Genomic DNA, 20,761 nt, shown 5'->3' with positions numbered 1-20,761 from the left:
CTTCTGGATGATAGCGGGGTGAACAGGCAGTGGCTCGGGTGGTTGTTGTCCTTGATGATCTTTATGGCCTTCCTGTGACATCGGGTGGTGTAGGTGTCCTGGAGGGCAGGTAGTTTGCTCCCTGTGATGCGTTGTGCAGACCTCACTACCCTCTGGAGAGCCTTACGGTTGTGGGCGGAGCAGTTGCCGCAGTCGTGGGTGAACAGGGAGTACAGGAGAGGGCTCAGAACGCACTCTTGTGGGGCCCCAGTGTTGAGGATCAGTAGTCATTTAGCTCAGTTACCTTAGCTTTCTTGGGAACAGGAACAATGGTGGCCCTCTTGAAGCATGTGGGAACAGCAGACTGGGATAAGGATTGATTGAATATGTCCGTAAACACACCAGCCAGCTGGTCTGTGCATGCTCTGAGGACGCGGCTGGGGATGCCGTCTGGGCCTGCAGCCTTGCGAGGGTTAACACGTTTAAATGTTCTACTCACGTCGGCTGCAGTGAAGGAGAGTCCGCAGGTTTTGGTAGTGTAGTGGCCAATAGATTCAAACATGACACGACCAATAACTTTTTGAATTCAATGATAGACTTTTAATACACCCCCGTATCAGAAGCCGGAGAGCCCCGCAGGACTCACACCCTCCAGAGCTCTCGCTCTCCTTTTTATCTCCTTGCATACATTATCAGTTCATCCCCCAATGCAAATACCCTTACATTCCAATCTTTACGTCCTGCTTGTTCAGCCCAGTAACGCCCACATCTGCTTTCGGCCAGATTATATGATGTCAAGACCCTTCCTTTGACCTAAAGATAATAATTTACATCCCCCCTTCCTGTGGCCTGTGCTCAGACCCTGTAATTAATTCTGTGTCCCTATTGTATGTGTCCTTCATCTCATGTAGCTTTAGGGTTCCCATCTGTTCTGGTCCCCTGCTCTTCATATGGTTGTCCAAGGCCAAACAGACTTGTGTTTCCCCTGTGATGTGACCGATGCCTGCAATCCATCAGTTAGTCACCTGGCCGACCCCGTCCCCAGGAAATCCATCAGTTAGTCACCTGGCCGACCCCGTCCCCAGGAAATCCATCAGTTAGTCATTTGAATGTCCAGCTAGCCTAAGCGTCTATGTGTCTGCATTTTTAGTGTCCCCTATGACCTTTAACTTCTTCCTGCCCTATACAATAGAAAATGCATTTTTACCAGAACAGGAATGAACCCATAAGTGTACCTTTCTCGGGGCTGGTTTTCTTTTTGTAATCTGTGATTGACTGTAGACCCTGCCACATACCTCTTGTGTTTGAGCCGTTGAATTGCGACTACTTTGTCTCTATACTGACGCTTAGCTTGTTTGATTGCTTTGCGGAGGGAATAGGTCCACTGTTTGTATTCGGTCATGTTTCCGTTCACCTCGCCCCGATTAAAAGCAGTGGTTCGCGCTTTCAGTTTCACGCGAATGCTGCCATCAATCCACGGTTTCTGGTTTGGGAATCTTTTAATAGTTGCTGTGGGTACGACATCGCCGATGCACTTGCTAATAAACTCGCTCACCGAGTCAGCCTATTTGTCAATGATGTTGTTTGACACAATGCGGAACATATCCCAGTCCACGTGATCAAAGCAATCTTGAAGTGTGGAATCCTGGTAATTGTCACGTTCTGACCTTTATTTCCTTTGTTTTGTCTTTATTTAGTATGGTCAGGGTGTGAGTTGGGGTGGGCAGTCTGTTTGTTTTTCTATGTTTGGTTTCTGTTTCGGCCTAGTATGGTTCTCAATCAGAGGCAGGTGTCGTTAGTTGTCTCTGATTGAGAATCATACTTAGGTAGCCTGGGTTTCACAGTTGGTTTGTGGGTGTTTGTTTCCGTGTGAGTGTTTGTCGCCACACAGAACTGCTTCGGTTTTTGTAGATTTCACGTTATCGTTAATTTTTTTTGTTCGAGTGTTCATTTGTCTTTATTAAAAACATTATGGACACTTACCACGCTGCATCTTGGTCCGATCCTTACTCCTCTTCGGACGAAGAGGAGATCTGCGGTTACAGAAACACCCACCAACCGAGGACCAAGCAGCGTGGTAACAGGCAACAGCAGCAGCAGGGGAGGCAGCGATATTTGGAGAAATGGACTTGGGAGGAGAATTTGGACGGTTCCCAGGGGAATATCGCCGCCCCAAAGCAGAGCTGGAGGCAGCGAAAGCGGAGAGGCGACAGTATGAGGAGGCAGCACGGCAGTACGGCTGGAAGCCCGAGAGGCAGCCCTAAAAATGTATTGGGGGGGACACACGGGGAGTGTGGTGAAGCAAGGTAGGAGACCTACGCAAACTTCCTGTGCTTACCGGAGAGAGAGAGGGACCGGGCAGGCACCATGTAATGCGGTGGAGCACACAGTCTCCCCAGTGCGTGTGCATAGCCCGGTGCTATTCCAGCTCCTCCTCAGTCCTGCGTACATGGGACCAGCCTTACGCATGGTGTCCCCGGTTCGCCAGCACAGCCCAGTGCGAGCTATTCCACCTCGCCGCACTGGCCTGGCTACCGGGAGCATTCAACCAGGTAAGGTTAGGCAGGCTCGGTGCTCAAGAGCGCCAGTGTGCCTGCACGGTCCGGTCTATCCAGTGCTATCCAGTGCTATCCAGTGCCACCTCCACGCACCAGTCCTCCGGTGTCAGCACCCCACACCAGGCTGTCTCTCCGTCTTCTGCCTACAGGTGTTCCCGCCTGAAAAAGGAGAATGCAATAAATATTTACTCTGAGCTGCGCTTCGGCTGTTGAGAGGCCGGGTTGTCCAGCATGGATTTCTGGTCCTCTGAAGACTGTCTAGTGGTGAACTGGAGCGTGGTAGAATGGATACTCTGTCAGTCCTCTCCTAGCCCACGTTTAGTGACGACTGCTAACTCAACGGCTAGCAGGTATCGCTTCTGGAGAATAAGAGTTCAAAGTTCGTACCAAGTTGCCATACTTTTAAGCTCATGCTATATTCTGGCTGGTATAGTCGAAATTCATCCTTTCGGGGTGTAGGTCGTCACCTTCACATTGAAATTCAATGCTAATTTCATTAGGTTCTCTAAGGTTGGCTTAGTTCTGTAGGTGGTCTTTGTCCTTTCAACGTGGGGACCTCAAGTCCACACATCCTTGGAACAGCTTATTATCTGAGCCCTTTTAAACGTAGAACTGTCGCCCCAACGTCCTCGGAACAGAAAGTTACATTTTCTTCAAGGGCTTTATATAGGAGGGGAGAGAAGGGCGTGTTTCATAGTTTATAACCAATGCCTGTTCACATGGGCAGGGCCACTAAGTTGAGCATAGTTTACTCTATGATAAACCTTTCTCTCCTTAAGAGGCTAAATTACATTGAATCTTTTCACAAATAGTTTCATATTTAAACATTTAAATTGCACCACAATTCCATGTGAACCTGATAACTATAATGTGTACACTTTCCAAGATACAGTTTATGTTGTCCTATCATCAGTAAGAATGTCTCAGACGCCAACTGATCTGGCATCATATTCATTTAGTACCAACACATATTTTCAGCTGGTTGGATTACCGAAATATGGTTCCTTTCCCAACATATTTTGATGTTCCCAGACTCTCTATGTTTAGCAAAGGCTTTTCAAGAGTCCTTCTGTAGAGTCAAGAGAGAGGAAAGGGAGAAAGGTATTTATGGGGGGTCATAAACCTCACCCACAGGACAAAGTCATGACAGCAGTCAATCTCTCCTCAACTTTGACCCAGGAAAGACTGACATGCATGTTACTGACTCTTTCCCTTCGTGTACATCTAAGTGCGATACGTCCTGCTTTGTTCTGGACCTATCTGGTCGACTGAGATGTCAAAAAGGCAGAGCAACGCCCTATCATGGACAGACCTCATCCAATTTTAGCAACCATTGAGTCTATATGTTTTGACCATGAAAGCTTGCTATCTAGGGTTACAATAATCAGTTTAGTCTCCTCAACTTGCCCAATAGCCACATTATTCAATAATAGATCTGAACAAGGTTTAGTGTTGAGCGAGTGATTTGTCCCAAAAATGATGCTTTTAGTTTTTGAGATATTCAGCACCAGCCTTTTGCTAGTTAACCATTCATAAACTGACTGGAGTTGTATGTTAAATATCTCAGTTATTTATTTTACTGTTGCAGCCGATGTGTATACTGTTAAGTCGTCAGCTTAAATAGACAAACAGGCTTTATTCAAGGTCAGTGGAAGGTCATTTCTAAAAACTGAAAACAATAATGGCCTTAGCCGGCTGCCCTGCGGTACTCCACAATCAACTGAATTTGCATGAGAGAGGCATTGGTTAATGAAACCCTCTGTGTTCTATTAGATAGGTAACTCTCAATCCATAATAAAGCAGAGGATGCAAATCCATATCACCTAAGTTTTTTCAAAAAAGGTTATGATCAATGACATCAAAAGCTACACTAAAGTCAAACAAAATAGCCCCCACAATCTTCTTACTATCAATTTCTTTCAACCAATCATCAGTCATTTGTGTCAGTGCTGAGCATGTTGAGTGCCCTTCCCTATAATTATGCTGAACATGTGTTAATTTGTTTTCTGTAAAATAACTTTGTATTGGAACAAACAACATTTTTTCCAAAAGTTTGCTAAGCACTTGTAACAGGCTGATTGGTTGGCTGTTTGAACCATTAAAGGGTGCTCTGCTATTTTTGGGTAATGGAATGACCTTTGCCTCCCTCCATGTCTGAGGACATGGAGGGAAGATGTATTCCGATACAAACCTCAGAAATTGACCATCCATGTTGTCGGTACCAGGTGGTTTGTCCTTATTCGATACATTTAAGTTTTGTAGACTCTATTCAGTAATTCCAATGTTATATATTTGCATTTTATTAAAAGTGTATTTCTTTACATATTTTTTTATTTAACTAGGCAAGTCAGGCGTTGGACTAATAACCGGAAGGTTGCGAGTTCAAACCCCCGAGCTGACAAGGTACAAATCTGTCGTTCTGCCCCTGAACAGGCAGTTAACCCACTGTTCCCAGGCTGTCATTGAAAATAAGAATGTGTTCTTAACTGACTTGCCTGGTTAAATAAAGGTAAAATTAAAATTAAAAATTAAAATTAAATATAGCCTTCAATATACTAGTAGCTTTCAAAATAGCAGTATTTGTGTAAACTTTCCAAAGAAATGCTGGTATAAATAATACAATATTAAAAATAAAAGTAATGCAAATGATCTATAATTGTTGGTGGTTGCAATGCTGTGAAAAACTGTTGTAAAGTGTAAAATCGAGATTCCCCAAATATATCATGTTTTGTAGGGGGACTCTTATTTTGAAGGGGCAAAATCCGTAATCGTGCTACCAGTATAATATCATGCTGCCATGAGAACGATAATCTGTTTCTGATGCCCACTCGCAATTGCTCATATGTAGGTGGTATCTGGATCATTGCAACGTCCCTACCGCATTGACATTGAGGTTTAAAATAGCTAAGGGGTTAGGGACGTCCCAAGGAACCCGAATAGCACCCTGACCCTCGCTAATATGCTAACGCGGTTCAGCCCCTCGAAACCCCTCCCATTCTCGTGCGCAGACGCAGTTTTGGATGAGTACATTTTGTCACTTTGTTACCCCTAAAATGTATGATACACATGGTCATTTACGGTATGCATACATTATTCATTGTACAAATGATATTAGTTTTGACATTTTTGTAACTGTAATGTTTCAGTATCTTATTTGAACTGAGGAACGGAATGACTTTACTCCTACATGACTTCATTACCCAAACAACACTTCGCCGACATCACCGTATTATTGCGGAAGTGCTGAAGCAGGATTACAACTACAGCTCAGTGGATTATAATCACAGAGTTTCTGATTTCGGTTTTCACAGCTCCGTCGCTTCTGCAAAATATAGATTGCCATTTTGCTATATCTCTGAATTCGAAAGAAACACAGGATATGGCAGCTTTAAAGTATGCTGGTATGGACGATACAGACAGCGAGGATGAGCTGCCTCCAGGATGGGAAGAGAGATCTACGAAGGATGGATGGGTTTACTATGCGAAGTAAGCGAAAATGAACTATTGCGCATTGCTCATAGTCAACCAGTGCCGCTTGATTTTATGGCAGTGTTATGCTTCCCATAAACCAGTCCTTGAACATACAAGCATTTGGCTGTAACATCGATGCAATATTGCGCAGAGAATAGAGCAGTGCTATCAGTAATTGCTAGCTAGTTTGATGGATTCTCTGTGTCTCTCTCTCCACAGTCATGAGGAAATGAAGACTCAGTGGGATCATCCCAAAACAGGGAAGAAGAGACGCTGTGCTGGAGGTTAGAGTTATTCTCTTGGCAGACCCCATTCTCTACTTTGTTCTTTCTCCCACCAACCCCATTACTACATCCCACCCCATTCAATTTGCCTGGCTACCCAAGCTCCTTGCTCCGCCAAACGCTACGCCCACGGACGTTAGTTTCTTCCCCGTAATGAGTCTGAGTACCTTCCAGACGATTTCTAGAATGGAAATTAATTCTTGACCCGATGGGTTGGGCTAGATCCAGAACACATGTGCATAAAGTGGCGTTTAGAAAATCCGTTTTTGGTTTTGATACTCTGATTGGTTAGTGATGATCCAATCGCTGATTACTTTTTGTACAACACCCCTCATTTTGACATCATCACAAATGACTTCAATGATGGCAGTCTCAGACCTAAGTATTGTAATGACCTGACTAGATCATAAATGAACAATTGTCCAGACAGAGGCTTGAGTTTGCGAATTGACGGTTTATTAAACCAACTTTACACAGGCTACTGTTTGGGCCGTAGCACACGCCAAATAGATGACAGATAACCCACAAGCCAATCGTGACCTTCTCTTGTGAAGCCCAGACGTAAGAGAGAGCGAACAAAGGCTGAACCTGGTCTTAACTTCCAATGCTCCACCCCCCTGCCCAACCCCCCTCCACGCCACTCCGCCAACCACCAGGATGCCCGGCATCAGAACATTCCAGGCATTCCCGTGATTGGCAGATAGCAGGTGATTGACATGTCGGACCCCGCGAACACCGGGTACTGGTCAGTACAACACAACCACCTCCTAGCCTAACACATAACACACAGCTGTCTGTGCGGGTCGCTACACAGCCCCCCCACCACAAAGTCCCTCGTCCCCGAGGGAACAAACAAAGTCTCTGAAGCGACCCGGAGGTCTCCTTTGCCTGCGTGGCCGTGATGGTCGCAGAGTGCCCCTCTGGGAACCAGGGGATGAAGGCAGGGATATGGGGGACAAGGAAGTGGGAACGGGTAATACAGTCCGTGGCTCTGGGGAACCACGCAGTGACACAGGGGGGGAGACAGGGGGAGTGGGCTGTCTGGAGCCTTGTCTGCGGCACCTGAGGGTGGGTGCCTGGAGAATGTCATTGCCAGAGAGGGGAATTGTGGGGGTTCCTGGGGTTTGGGGAGAAGAGGCCCCTCTGTATGGGGCTAACCTGTCCCGGTGCAGTGCCACCTTTCTCCCCCTGGGAGGAAGCTGCACCCGGTACACAACCTCTCCTACCCTCTCCAGGACACTGCAGGGTCCCACCCAGTGACTGTCCAACTTGGGGCATCTGCCTTTTTTCCTTAGGGGGCTGTAGACCCAGACCAGCTCCCCAGCCACAAAGTGCCTTCCCCGGGTGTGCACGTCATAGTTCCTTTTCTGCCTCACACCTGCATTCACTAGCTGCTCTCTGGCGAAGGTGTGGGCTGTCTCCAGGCGGTCCTGGAGTCTCCGGGCATACTCCGGCCCCGGAGGAACATGAGGGCTATCCAGGGGCCGACCAAACGCCATCTCCGCAGGGGTGCGGATCTCTCTCCCCAGCATGAGGAGGGCAGGCGTGCAGGAGGTGGAGTCTTGGACAGCGGAGCGGCATGCCATGAGGACCATAGGCAGGTGCTTGTCCCAGTCACGCTGGTGTTTGGAAGAGACGATGGCCAGCTGCTGTCCAAGCGTTTTGTTGAAGCGCTCCACAAGGCCATCACTTTGAGGATGGAGAGGAGTAGTGCGGGTCTTGTGCATACCCAGCCTCTCACACATGGTGGCGAACACACGGGACTCAAAGTTTCTGCCTTGGTCGCTGTGGATGGACTCTGCAGCTCCAAACCTGCTGAACATCCCCGCTGTCAGGGCGTCGACGATGGTCTCTGCCTCCTGGTCAGGCAGAGCATAGGCCTCGGGCCATTTTGTGAAATAGTCCATGGCCGTGAGCACCCAGCGGTTTCCACTGTCTGTGGTGGGGAACGGCCCAACTACATCCACTCCCACCCTCTCCATGGGAGCCCCCACTGGGAACTGTTGGAGCTGAGCATGAGAGCGGCCTGGGGGGCCCTTTCTCGCTGTGCAGTTGTCACAGCGGCGACAAAAGTCCTCCACATCCCTCTTGTGCTGCCCCCAGTAGAAGCCCTGACGGAGACGGCGCAGTGTTTTTGTGACCCCAAAGTGTCCAGTCCCCACCCCCCATGAGTACTCTGGAGCACAGCCTCCCGCAATGCTTTTGGGACCACCACCTGCCACCTCTCCTCTCCCGTAGCTGACTCCTTCCATGCCCGCTGTAGCACGCCATCAGCCAGCCGCAGTCTCTCAAACTTCGACCACAACCCTTTGGTCGCGAGTGAGAGCGCTGTCACCTCTTCCCATGGTGGCCTCACCTGCGCCTCTACCCACTGTAGCACTGGCTGTAGGTCTGTGTCCCGTCCCTGCTGCTGCCGCCATTCAGCCACGTCGACAGTCTGCAGCTCACAGCAGACAGGCCCGCTCGCCCGACACACTGTGGCACAGACACCCTCCTCTGCCCGCAGCTCTCTCTCCCGTCCCTCTCTCCGTTCACAGTGGCGGCAGCCGTCTGCAGTACAGGGCCGACGGGACATGGCGTCGGCGTTGGAGTGGCGTGCCCCTGCCCTGTGCACCACCGTGAAGTCATACGGCTGAAGCTCCTCCAACCAGCGTGCCACCTGCCCCTCTGGCTCTCTGAAAGACATGAGCCACTGGAGAGCAGAGTGGTCAGTCCTTACAGTAAAGGGCAGACCACCCAGCTAGTACTTGAAGTGTTTGACGGAAGCCACAACAGCCAAGAGCTCCCGCCGGGTGACACAGTAGCGGCGCTCATGTTTGTCAAATGTTTTGCTGAAGTACGCCACCACCCTCTCCCCCTCTGGCCCCACCTGGGCCAGCACCCCACCCATGCCCACATTGCTCGCGTCTGTGTCCAGGATAAAGGGCAAGGTGAGGTCAGGGGGCGAGCACGGGGCCTCGATCAGTGCACGTTTGAGGGTGTTGAACGCCTCCTCACACTCCACTGTCCAAGTGAAAGCCTTGTCCTTCGGCAGCAGGCGGTTCAGTGGAGCAGCAACGCTTGAGAAGCCCCGTACAAACCTCCTGTAGTACGAGGCCAGGCCCAGGAAGCTCTTCAGCTGACGCTGGTCGGTGGGGGTGGGCCAGTCTCTGACAGCCCCTACCTTGTCCTCCATGGTGCTGATCCCCTCCTTCCCCACTCGGTGGCCCAAGAAGGACACCTCTCTCCTCATGAAGTGGCACTTCTCGGGGTGGAGCTTCAGACCTGCGGCAACCACCCTCTCCAGCACACGCCGTAGCGCCCCCAGGGCTGACTGGAAGGAGCTGCCATGGGCCAGGATGTCATCGAGGTATACCAGACACTGCTGTCGGGGGATGCCATCCAGCACCCTGTCCATCAAACGCTCAAAAGTAGCTGGAGCGTTGCACAGGCCAAAGCACAGGACCTTGAACTGCCAGTGTCCTCTGTTAGTGGAGAACGCAGTTTTGGCTCTGGCCTCTGGGGAGAGGGGCACCTGCCAGTAGCCACTGCGGAGGTCTAGTGAGGAGAACCAGGAGGACCCCCTAACCAGGTCCAGCGACTCATCGATACGTGGTATGGGGTATGAGTCCTTCCTGGTTACCTCATTCAGCCGCCTGTAGTCCGCACAGAACCTCAGCTTGCCCCCCTTCTTCGGAACCATGACGACTGGCGCCGCCCAGGGGCTGTCTGAGGGCTCAATGAAGTCTGCCCGCTGCATCTCCAACACAGCCTTGTCTGCCGCATCCTGGCGTGCCAGCGGGATACGGCGGGGACGCATCTTAATGGGTCGAGCATCACCTGTGTCAATCTCATGCTGCACCAGATGAGTCTGACCCACCTCTTCCTCACTCAACGCAAAGCTGTCTCTGAATTCAAACAGCAACTGCCACAACCGTTCCTGCTGCTCGGGGTCAAGACCAACACAGTTCCTCCCCCATATCTCCCTCACTGCAGACAGTGTCCTCTCCCATCTGGGGTAGCTGGGCTGGGGGGTGCGGCCCGGGCTCACAGAGGGCTGTGTCATGGAGGTAGCTGGGGGAATGTAACACACCGCCGTAGGTGACAGGGGGACTGGGGAAAAGTCACACACAGCTGTGGGGGAGGGGGCGCAGCCATGAGTCTCTGCTGCTTTAACTGTTGGAGTAAAGGGTTTGTTGGGTTGAGTGAATGTGACATTAGGGGGGGCCATGGTGACTTCCGTCCCTCCCTGGAAGCTCAGTGTGCCCCTATTTAGGTCTAACTGGCAGCCTGTGCTCCTAAGAAAGTCCAACCCCAGGATACAAGGGTCCTGCACAGCCGCCACCCACACAGGATGACGCACAGTCCTGCCCCCTACTGTCAGAGTCATTATTCCCTTCCCTTTCATGGGTGCCAGCTCACCTGTGACTGTGCGGAGCTGCACAGCTGTAGGCTCACACTGAGTCCAACCTGGCACAATATCTGGCCTCACCAGGGTTACTGTGGACCCAGTGTCCACCAGGGCGGAGCAGGGCACCCCCTCCACAGTGACAGGGACATGACAAAAGTCCCCAACACAGGTCCGGCCCACCACAACAACAGGCTCCATCCGCTTGCCCTCGTCTGCTTCTGGGGGAAGTGGAGCCTTGCTTCCCCGTCTGTGCCGGTGGGCTCCTCCTGAAGATGATGTTGGTTGGGATAGAAAGCCAGGGGTCCGCACTACCCGGTCTATGCGGACCCCGAGCCGTTTCCCTGAGCTCTGGGGGACATGGGGCAATCTTGGCGCAGATGGCCTGGCTGGCCACAACCCCAGCAGACCCTGGGACCAGGGCGTGTGTTTCGTGCCGCCTGTAGCGACACAGCCCGAATGAGTTTTGTCATTTCGGCCACCCAAGCAGGCTTTTCCGGCTCCGGGCTGCTCTGCCCCCCAGCTCGCACAGAGGGTGTCTCCCCCTGCACCCCCACCAAAGCCCCAGCTGAAGCCCCAGCCCACACCAGCTCCCTCTCCAAAGCCATCTCCAAGGCTGTCTGCAATGACTCAGGATGAGCCAGCTGGGTCTGTATGCGCAGCTCCGTAGGAGAGAGCGCCTGTATGAACTGGTCCCGTGCTAGCTCGCTCTGCACGGAGGGGGGCATGTGAGCATATGCCCGCCGAGAGAGGCTCTCAATGTCATTAGCTAGCACCCGTAGAGGCTCTCCAGGCTGCCTGCGTCTATTACTCAGTTCGGAGCGAAGTAGCCCGGGCTGTACACACTGTCCATAGCGCCTCCTCAGTGCTCCCACTAAAGCACCATAATCATGCCTGTCCTCGGGGCTAATCAATATCAAACAGGCCAGAGCTTCATCCGTGAGGCATAAAGCCAACTGCAGTGCCCTTTCTTCATCCGACCACCCCCTAAAAATGAGCTAACAGTTCAAACTGAGCATGAAAAGCTTCCCAATCCGCCTTACCGGAATACTTCGGGGTCTTAACAGATACGGACGCAGCCGGGAACTGGGCGCCGCCATGTTTGTTTACATCCTGAGCCCCAGATTCCTCGTCACGCCGCGTCGACGTCCTCCCACCAGAATCCGCGCGAAATACAGTCGACGAAGCACTCATGCCCGCTTCAGCCGCCATCGCTCTAACGTCCTCCCTCAAGCGGCCTCTGCGCTCCGACGCCCTGGCGATCTCCTCAGACAGAACCCCCGACGTCCATTCACACGCACCTCCTTGGCCATAATCGTCCCCTACCTCCACCTTCACTTTCGGATTCCCTCGAAGCATTTTCAATCCCCGTTCTCACCTACGGTAGCTAGCCACATAAGTCAGCTAGCTAGCTGGCTAACTTGTATCAACGTTTTTACTTCTGACACCAATGTAATGACCTGACTAGATCATAAATGAACAATTGTCCAGACAGAGGCTTGAGTTTGCGAATTGACGGTTTATTAAACCAACTTTACACAGGCTACTGTTTGGGCCGTAGCACACGCCAAATAGATGACAGATAACCCACAAGCCAATCGTGACCTTCTCTTGTGAAACCCAGACGTAAGAGAGAGAGAACAAAGGCTGAACCTGGTCTTAACTTCCAATGCTCCACCCCCCTGCCCAACCCCCCTCCACGCCACTCCGCCAACCACCAGGATGCCCGGCATCAGAACATTCCAGGCATTCCCGTGATTGGCAGATGGCAGGTGATTGACATGTCGGACCCCGCGAACACTGGGTGCTGGTCAGTACAACACAACCACCTCCTAGCCTAACACATAACACACAGCTGTCTGTGCGGGTCGCTACAGTATGTAGTGAACAATAGAGCAGCGGAGGAATTCAGTTGGAGTCGTCAGGCAACCATTCAATATGCCTTTTTGCAAGTGTCTAATTGTCATGACTTATCCACATTGGACCCAATCTTGTGTGTGTATCATGACTCAGCAGATTTTTTCTTATGGCTCTGGGTGCATCTGGTTGTTCATATTGAGAGGTCAAAACACTGATACACATACAATTCTGCTATTGTATATGTCTCCTTCAGTTAGGATGGCATTCAGTAACAGACCATTCAGAGATAATGAGTTAATGGTATGAATCATGTTTCTGAATGACTTGAGGAGTCTAACTGGAGGATTTTCTTCCCCACAGACCTACCGTATGGATGGGAGCAGGAGATGGATGGCAAAGGACAAGTCTTCTATGTGGAGTAAGTCTTCATTTCCTGATGTACTGAACCAGCAAGTTAAGGGGTGACAGTAAAGAAATCAAAACTGGAAGCACTTTATTTTACGGTACATCAATTTACCAGGCATTTAAAAAAGAATGACAAGGTATGGTAAACACACAGTAATAACCTACTAATTACTCGTTTGTTTCTTAGGGCTTCAGTTAAATAAGCACCATATTCATATCAGTTACATGTTTTATTCAATACCAGGCAAATAGCAGTGGAAACTGTTCCGTAACATAAAGTGCTACCAAAAATGTATGGCGCAGGCTGCCATTTTACTGGCTCCTAACCAATTGTGCTATTCTGTGTTTTTTCGCTTAGTTTGTACATAATATATCCACACTGAGCTAAAGGCTAGAGCTGCCACTTTCAAGGAGCTGGACACTAATCCGGATGCTTATAAGAAATACGCTTTGCCCTCCGACAAACCGTCAAACAGGCAAAGTGTCAATACATGACTAAGATTGAATCCTACTACATCGGTTCTGACGCTCTTCGGATGTGGCAGAGCTTGCAAACTATTGCGGATTACAAAGGGAAACCCAGCCACTAGCTGCCCAGGGAAGCGAGACTACAATATGAGCTAAATGCCTTTTATGCTTGCTTCAAGGCAAGCAACACTCAACCATGCATGACAGCAACAGCTGTTCCGGACAACTGTGTGATCACGCTCTCCGTAGCCGATGTGAGTAAGACCTTTTAAACAGGTCAACATTCACAAAGCCTCAGGGCCAGACGGATTACCAGGACGTGTATTCAGAGCATGCGCTGACAAACTGGCAAGTGCCTACACAGACATGTTCAACCTCTCCCTGTCTGTGTCTGTAATAACTACATGTTTCAAGCAGACCACCATAGTCACTGTGCCCAAGAACGCCAAGGTAACCTGCCTAAATGATTACCGCCCCGTAGCACTCACGTCTGTAGCCATGAAAGCTTTAAAACGCTAGTCGTTGGTCACATCAACAACATCATCCCAGAAACCCTGGACCCACTACAATTTGCATACCGCCCCAACAGATCCACAGATGACACAATCTCTATTGCACTACATACTGCCCTTTCTCACCTGGACAAAGGAACACTGTTTGCTGTTTGTTGACTACAGCTCGGTGTTCAACACCATAGTGCCCTCAAAGCTCATCACTAAGCTAAGGACCCTGGGACTAAACCCCTCTCTCTGCAACTGGATCCTGGACTTCCTGAAGGGCCACCCTCAGGGTCCAGGGTCCGCCAAGCTGATCCTCAACACGGGGGCACCACAGGGGTGCGTGCTTAGTCTCTCCCATACTCCCTTTTCACCCACGACTGCTTGGCTACGCACGACTCCAACACCTTCATTAAGTTAAGAGGACACAACAGTGGTATGCCTGATCACTGACAACGATCTGACAGCCTACAGGGAGGAGGTCCGAGAGGTGCCAGGACAACAACCTCTCCCTCAATGTGAGCAAGACAAAAGAGCTTATCGTGGACTACAGGAAAAGGGCGGCTGAGCACGCCCCCATTCCCATCGACAGGGCTGTAGTGGAGTGGGTCGAGAGCTTCAAGTTCCTTGGTGTCCACATCGTTAACAAACTATCATGGTCCAAACACACCAAGACAAGACAGTCAGGAAGAGAACATGACAATGCCTATTCCCCCTCAGGAGACTGAAAAGATTTGGCATGTGTCCTCAGATCCTCAAAAGGTTATACAGCTGCACCATTGAGAGCATCTTGACTGGTTGCATCACTGCTTGGTATGGCAACGGCTTGGCATCCGATCGCAAGGCGCTACAGAGGGTAGTGCGTACGGCTCAGTACATCACTGGTGCCGAGCTTCCTGCCATTCAGGACTCCTATACCAGGCGTTATCAGATTGTCAAATTGTCAAAAACTCCAGCCACTCTAATCATAGACTGTTCTCTCTGTTACCGCACGGCAAGCAGTACCAGAGCACCAAGTATGGGACCAAAAGGCTCCTGAACAGCTTCTACCCTCCAAGCCACAAGACTGCTGAACAGCTTCTACCCTCCAAGCCATAAGACTGCTGAACAGCTTCTACCCTCCAAGCCATAAGACTGCTGAACAGCTTCTACCTTCCAAGCCATAAGACTGCTGAACAGCTTCTACCCTCCAAGCCGTAAGACTGCTGAACAGCTTCTACCCTCCAAGCCGTAAGACTGCTGAACAGCTTCTACCCTCCAAGCCGTAAGACTGCTGAACAGCTTCTACCCTCCAAGCCGTAAGACTGCTGAACAGCTTCTACCCTCCAATCCATAAGACTGCTGAACAGCTTCTACCCTCCAATCCATAAGACTGCTGAACAGCTTCTACCCTCCAAGCCATAAGACTGCTGAACAGCTTCTACCCTCAAAGCCATAAGACTGCTGAACAGCTTCTACCCTCAAAGCCATAAGACTGCTGAACAGCTTCTACCCACAAGCCATAAGACTGCTGAACAGCTTCTACCCACAAGCCATAAGACTGCTGAACAGCTTCTACCCTCCAAGCCATAAGACTGCTGAACAGCTTCTACCCTCCAAGCCATAAGACTGCTGAACAGCTTCTACCCTCCAAGCCATAAGACTGCTGAACAGCTTCTACCCTCCAAGCCATAAGACTGCTGAACAGCTTCTACCCTCCAAGCCATAAGACTGCTGAACAGCTTCTACCCTCCAAGCCATAAGACTGCTGAACAGCTTCTACCCTCCAAGCCGTAAGACTGCTGAACAGCTTCTACCCTCCAAGCCATAAGACTGCTGAACAGCTTCTACCCTCCAAGCCATAAGACTGCTGCACAGCTTCTACCCCCCAAGCCATAAGACTGCTGAACAGCTTCTACCCTCCAAGCCATAAGACTGCTGAACAGCTTCTACCCTCCAAGCCGTAAAACTGCTGAACAGCTTCTACCCTCCAAGCCGTAAAACTGCTGAACAGTTCATCAAATTGCGACCTGGACTATTTGCATTGACGCCATTTTTTACTCTGCTGCTTCTTGCTGTTTATTATCTATGCATAGTCACCTTCCCCTACCTACATGGATATATTACATAAATTTCCTTGACTATCCTGTACCCCTGCACATTGACTCGGTACCGATACACCCTCTACATAGCCTCGTTATTTTTATTCTTTACTTTAGTTTATTTATTTTATGCAAATATTTTCTTACTTACTTTTAAGAAAATCATGCATTGTTGGTTAAGGGCTTGTAAGTAAGGTCTGCTGTATTCAGCGCATGTGACAAATACAATTTGATTTGATATCTCTCCACTGGTGTAAAGTAGACCCATGGCTGTGAGCAGCCTAACTATTCCCCACTGTCTGCCTGAGACTGTTCATGAGGCCTTGTTTTGGTAGAGAGGGACCTGTTGGAGCATCCGCACAACCACTTAGCTTAGTGTCGTCTTGTCTCATCTGAACTTGGGTATTTTATTTGGTAAAAAATACAACATACAATCTACTCCTTCACCCTTCTCTCTTTCTCTCCCTCTATCCCTGCCCCTTCACTAACAGTCACATTAACAAGAGGAAGACCTACTTTGACCCGCGGCAGGCGTTCACGGTGGAGGACGTGCTGGTGAAGCCGAAGCGTTACGACGGGAACACTGCAGCTCTGGAGATCCTGCAGGGTCGTGACCTCTCAGACAGGGTGGTCCTCATCACCGGGGGAAACTCTGGCATTGGTGAGTTTTGGACTGTGTGTGTGTATGCACATGTGCCTGTGTAATTAACTTATTTATGCCTCAATATAGTTAAATGCACCTTCATTATTTCACCAGTAGGTGGGGGTGTTGTACCACAATTATTTTGTCCTGTCCTGACAGTGCTTCTCTGTCGTCCCCCTCATTGTATGCCTTTAAAACCAGGCATTCATAAACACTATGAAATGTTACACTTAGACTGAACAAGTAATTCACTAATACCCAACATGATTGTATTGGAAGGTCAGTAGCACTTTTCACTCATACCTGTATACGGGTTGAAAATGGCAGATAGTAATTGTAATTGTGTGATGGTGAGGATGCAGAGTTGTGTTCCAAACAAAACAACTACAAGTGCTCTTGCTCTAGTTCCTCAACAGCACAACTAGTAGAGACAAAAAAAACACCTTATAGTTGAAGACTCTTCTTTGAGTCATGAAGGTGCATTGAAATGACTTAGGAGCTGTGCACAGTTTAGAGAGGTGTGTGACCACTTGGAGACACCAGTTAGTCCTCTCACTCAAACCCTTGTCATGTTTTTATCTTGTTGCACCAACCCCACATTATCCAGGAATAATCTTATGTTGCACCTACCCCACATTATCCAGGAATAATCTTATGTTGCACCAACCCCACATTATCCAGGAATAATCTTATGTTGCACCAACCCCACATTATCCAGGAATAATCTTATGTTACTGAATGTATCCAGAGTATTTTTTTTAGATTTTGTTATCAACAAATACAGTGAAATGTACAGTAAACGTAATATACACATAAAAATCAACAGTGTATTTGGATTCAGTCTTGTTTCAGGTGAACTGTTGTGTCCTCAACTTTGATCTAATCATTTCCTCATAATCTCCAAACCGTTTAATTGCTTCCATGCTTTTGCATAAGCTTTTCTTCTGTAAGAATCATGTTAATGTAGGCCGAGCCGTACAGGCCAATTCCCACAAGTGTAAAGGGTTAACCGAGCTGAATTGGATGGCATTGTTAACTGTAATGAATGATGGCCATTTATGGGGAGAAAATGCATGGCTCACTGTATAATGGCCCTGGAAACAAATGTATTTCTCTGTGTAAATTAGCACAAGTAGCAGCCATTTATCCACAGTCACCGCTTCACTTGCAGGGAGATAACGACAGCGCGAGGAAAATTAAACAAACATAAAATCGTTAATTGTCTTTGTATTCAAATCATTCCTCTCTCCTAAAGTTCTAGCTTTGTAAATGGAGTGAGTATATCACTAAAGATGGTTGTAAAACAGTGTGGGCTGTTTTCAGATTTATAATGACTTCAGACTGCGACTGAACTCATGTGGTTGTAGACTATCTCAGCTTCCCACATAATTACTTGTTAGTATATATTACTTTGGGCCAGAGGTTCTGCAACACAGTCAGGTCTGTACCTGGTTATTCTCAAGAAGGAACAAAACAACAAGGATAGCATCCAGGGTAGAATAAAGGGATAAACTCTGGCTATCATGTTGAAGTCATTCGAGATAAACAACTTTTACCAGGTAAAAATTCAAATGCAAAAACATATAGGCCTTCTGTCACTAAACATATTTTGTCAAATGGATAAAGCTGATGTAGCTTATAGTCACATAGTCCTCTTACCGAGACACTTTCCAGTGAGTGAGATGGGTTTTTATTCCTCCAAAAGAGGGCACAGAAGCTCTTTCAGGTGCAACGTGGCGATCTGAATAATACACCGATTTTACACTCATCAGTCCCTTTGTTTCTCTTTAAAATACAGAATATCTAACGTATCAAAAACACACTTCGATATTTTAACAAAGTTTCGCTGTTGGTCTATTGACTCTGATTAACCATGGTGCATTGCACCCGGTCTGTAATTTATTTCCCCCTGTGATAGGGTTCTTGTTTTTCATTGAAAATGATCAGACACAATTATAAATGAAATAACCCATTGATATTATTACAAGTATTGTCTAAATTGTAATGTTTGTATTGCAGTGTCAATGCCTAATGAACACATATTTACTTAACCTTTGTCCTCCACTTGTCTCCCAGTGTACTACATATGAATTATCCTGCTATAATAAACAGTATTCCAATAGTAATTGCCACCAGTAGCGAGCTCCCTTGACATCCTCATGGTCCACATGTGAAATGTGCTTATGCCAATTGACTAGACACAGTGGGAATTGAAATAGCACCAGTTGTTTCAATCCTAACGTCAAGGCTATTTTCATTTGTTCAACAGAATCGTTTTAACAGGAAATATGAGGACAATTATTTGTCACTATAGCTGGCTATTATTTATTGTGTTAATTTAGCTCTTAATGCATGGGGAATGTACATATATGAGGCCATTAATGCATGAAATGTAATGCTGTCTGGTGTTGTTAACAGGCCTGAATAGGCTCTAGTAATATTGCTGGAAGGCGATACAGGGATGTGGTGCGTCTCAGCTTACAGCATTAGTCTTCTTTTCTCCCTCTCTCCTTTTTCATTTAAAAACCAGTAACATCTCCTGTTTTGCTGTAATGGAAATGAATGGTAGCTGTTAGCCGATCTCACCTTCTCGCTCTTTTTCTCTCTCTCTCGCAATTCATTTAAAAGGGGCTTTATTGGCATGGGACATGTTTAAACGTTTGTTTGTATACTGCTGCTACCCACTGTTTATTATCAATGCATAGTCACGTCACCCCTACCTACATGTACAAAAGACCTCTAACCTTTACCCCCGCACACTGACTCGGTACCGGTACCCCCTGTACATAGCCTCGTTATTGTTATGTTATTGTGTCACTTTTTACATTTTTTACTTTAGTTTATTTGGTAAATATTTTCTTAACTGTAATTAAGCATTTCACGGTCTACACTTGTTGTATTCGGTGCATGTGACAAATAAAGTTTGATTTAATTTGATTTACATTGTTTATTTCGCTTGCTTTAGCAATCAACACGTGAGAATAAACTAATTTAACAATATCAACAAAAAACGTAGAAATTAACAATAAACATTGCACTCAAAGGTTTAAAAAAGATAGACATTTCAAGAGTTATATTATCAGCTATGTTTTAGCAATGTGCAAATACTGTAGTTGTAGTATGAAATAGTGGTGGAAGATAAGTAAACAGATAAATAGTGGTGGAAGATAAGTAAACAGATAAATAGTGGTGGAAGATAAGTAAACAGATAAATAGTGTTGGGAGATAAGTAAACAGATAAATAGTGGTGGAAGATAAGTAAACAGATAAATAGTGTTGGGAGATAAGTAAACAGATAAATAGTGTTGGGAGATAAGTAAACAAGATAAATAGTGGTGGAAGATAAGTAAACAGATAAATAGTGGTGGAAGATAAGTAAACAGATAAATAGTGGTGGAAGATAAGTAAACAGATAAATAGTGGTGGAAGATAAGTAAACAGATAAATAGTGGTGGAAGATAAGTAAACAGATAAATAGTGGTGGAAGATAAGTAAACAGATAAATAGTGGTGGAAGATAAGTAAACAGATAAATAGTGTTGGGAGATAAGTAAACAGATAAATAGTGGTGGAAGATAAGTAAACAGATAAATAGTGTTGGGAGATAAGTAAACAAGATAAATAGTGGTGGAAGATAAGTAAACAGATAAATAGTGGTGGAAGATAAGTAAACAGATAAATAGTGGTGGAAGATAAGTAAACAGATAAATAGTGTTGGGAGATAAGTAAACAGATAAATAGTGGTGGAAGATAAGTAAACAGATAAATAGTGTTGGGAGATAAGTAAACAGATAAATAGTGGTGGAAGATAAGTAAACAGATAAATAGTGGTGGGAGATAAGTAAACAGATAAATAGTGGTGGGAGATAAGTAAACAGATAAATAGTGGTGGGAGATAAGTAAACAGATAAATAGTGGTGGGAGATAAGTAAACAGATAAATAGTGGTGGAAGATAAGTAAACAGATAAATAGTGGTGGAAGATAAGTAAACAGATAAATAGTGTTGGGAGATAAGTAAACAGATAAATAGTGGTGGAAGATAAGTAAACAGATAAATAGTGGTGGAAGATAAGTAAACAGATAAATAGTGTTGGGAGATAAGTAAACAGATAAATAGTGGTGGAAGAT

At 47.3% G+C, this 20,761-nt stretch overlaps 1 protein-coding gene and 1 long non-coding RNA gene across 3 annotated transcripts in view; one reads left to right on the top strand and one right to left on the bottom strand.

The window, feature by feature from the left end:
• LOC127908246 (uncharacterized) overlaps positions 1-20,761 on the bottom strand; it is a 464,705-nt gene that overhangs the window by 53,255 nt on the left and 390,689 nt on the right. The window lies entirely within an intron of this gene.
• Positions 5,573-20,761, top strand: part of LOC118395718 (WW domain-containing oxidoreductase) — a 432,897-nt gene continuing 417,708 nt past the window's right edge. Inside the window, exons 1-4 of one of the 2 annotated variants that reach the window (XM_052465908.1) lie at positions 5,573-6,023; positions 6,228-6,292; positions 12,900-12,957; positions 16,482-16,651. In XM_052465908.1, coding sequence (XP_052321868.1) covers positions 5,917-6,023; positions 6,228-6,292; positions 12,900-12,957; positions 16,482-16,651 — 400 coding nt within the window. In that variant the 5' untranslated portion in view covers positions 5,573-5,916. The remainder of the gene's footprint in view (positions 6,024-6,227; positions 6,293-12,899; positions 12,958-16,481; positions 16,652-20,761) is intronic. The other variant, XM_052465907.1, reaches the window with a different exon arrangement.

The sequence above is a fragment of the Oncorhynchus keta genome, chromosome 17, assembly GCF_023373465.1.
Source record: "Oncorhynchus keta strain PuntledgeMale-10-30-2019 chromosome 17, Oket_V2, whole genome shotgun sequence".
In the NCBI taxonomy this organism is placed as follows: Eukaryota; Metazoa; Chordata; class Actinopteri; order Salmoniformes; family Salmonidae; genus Oncorhynchus; species Oncorhynchus keta.
Note: the sequence above shows the minus strand (reverse complement) of the source record. Positions and strands in the feature narration are given on the sequence as shown.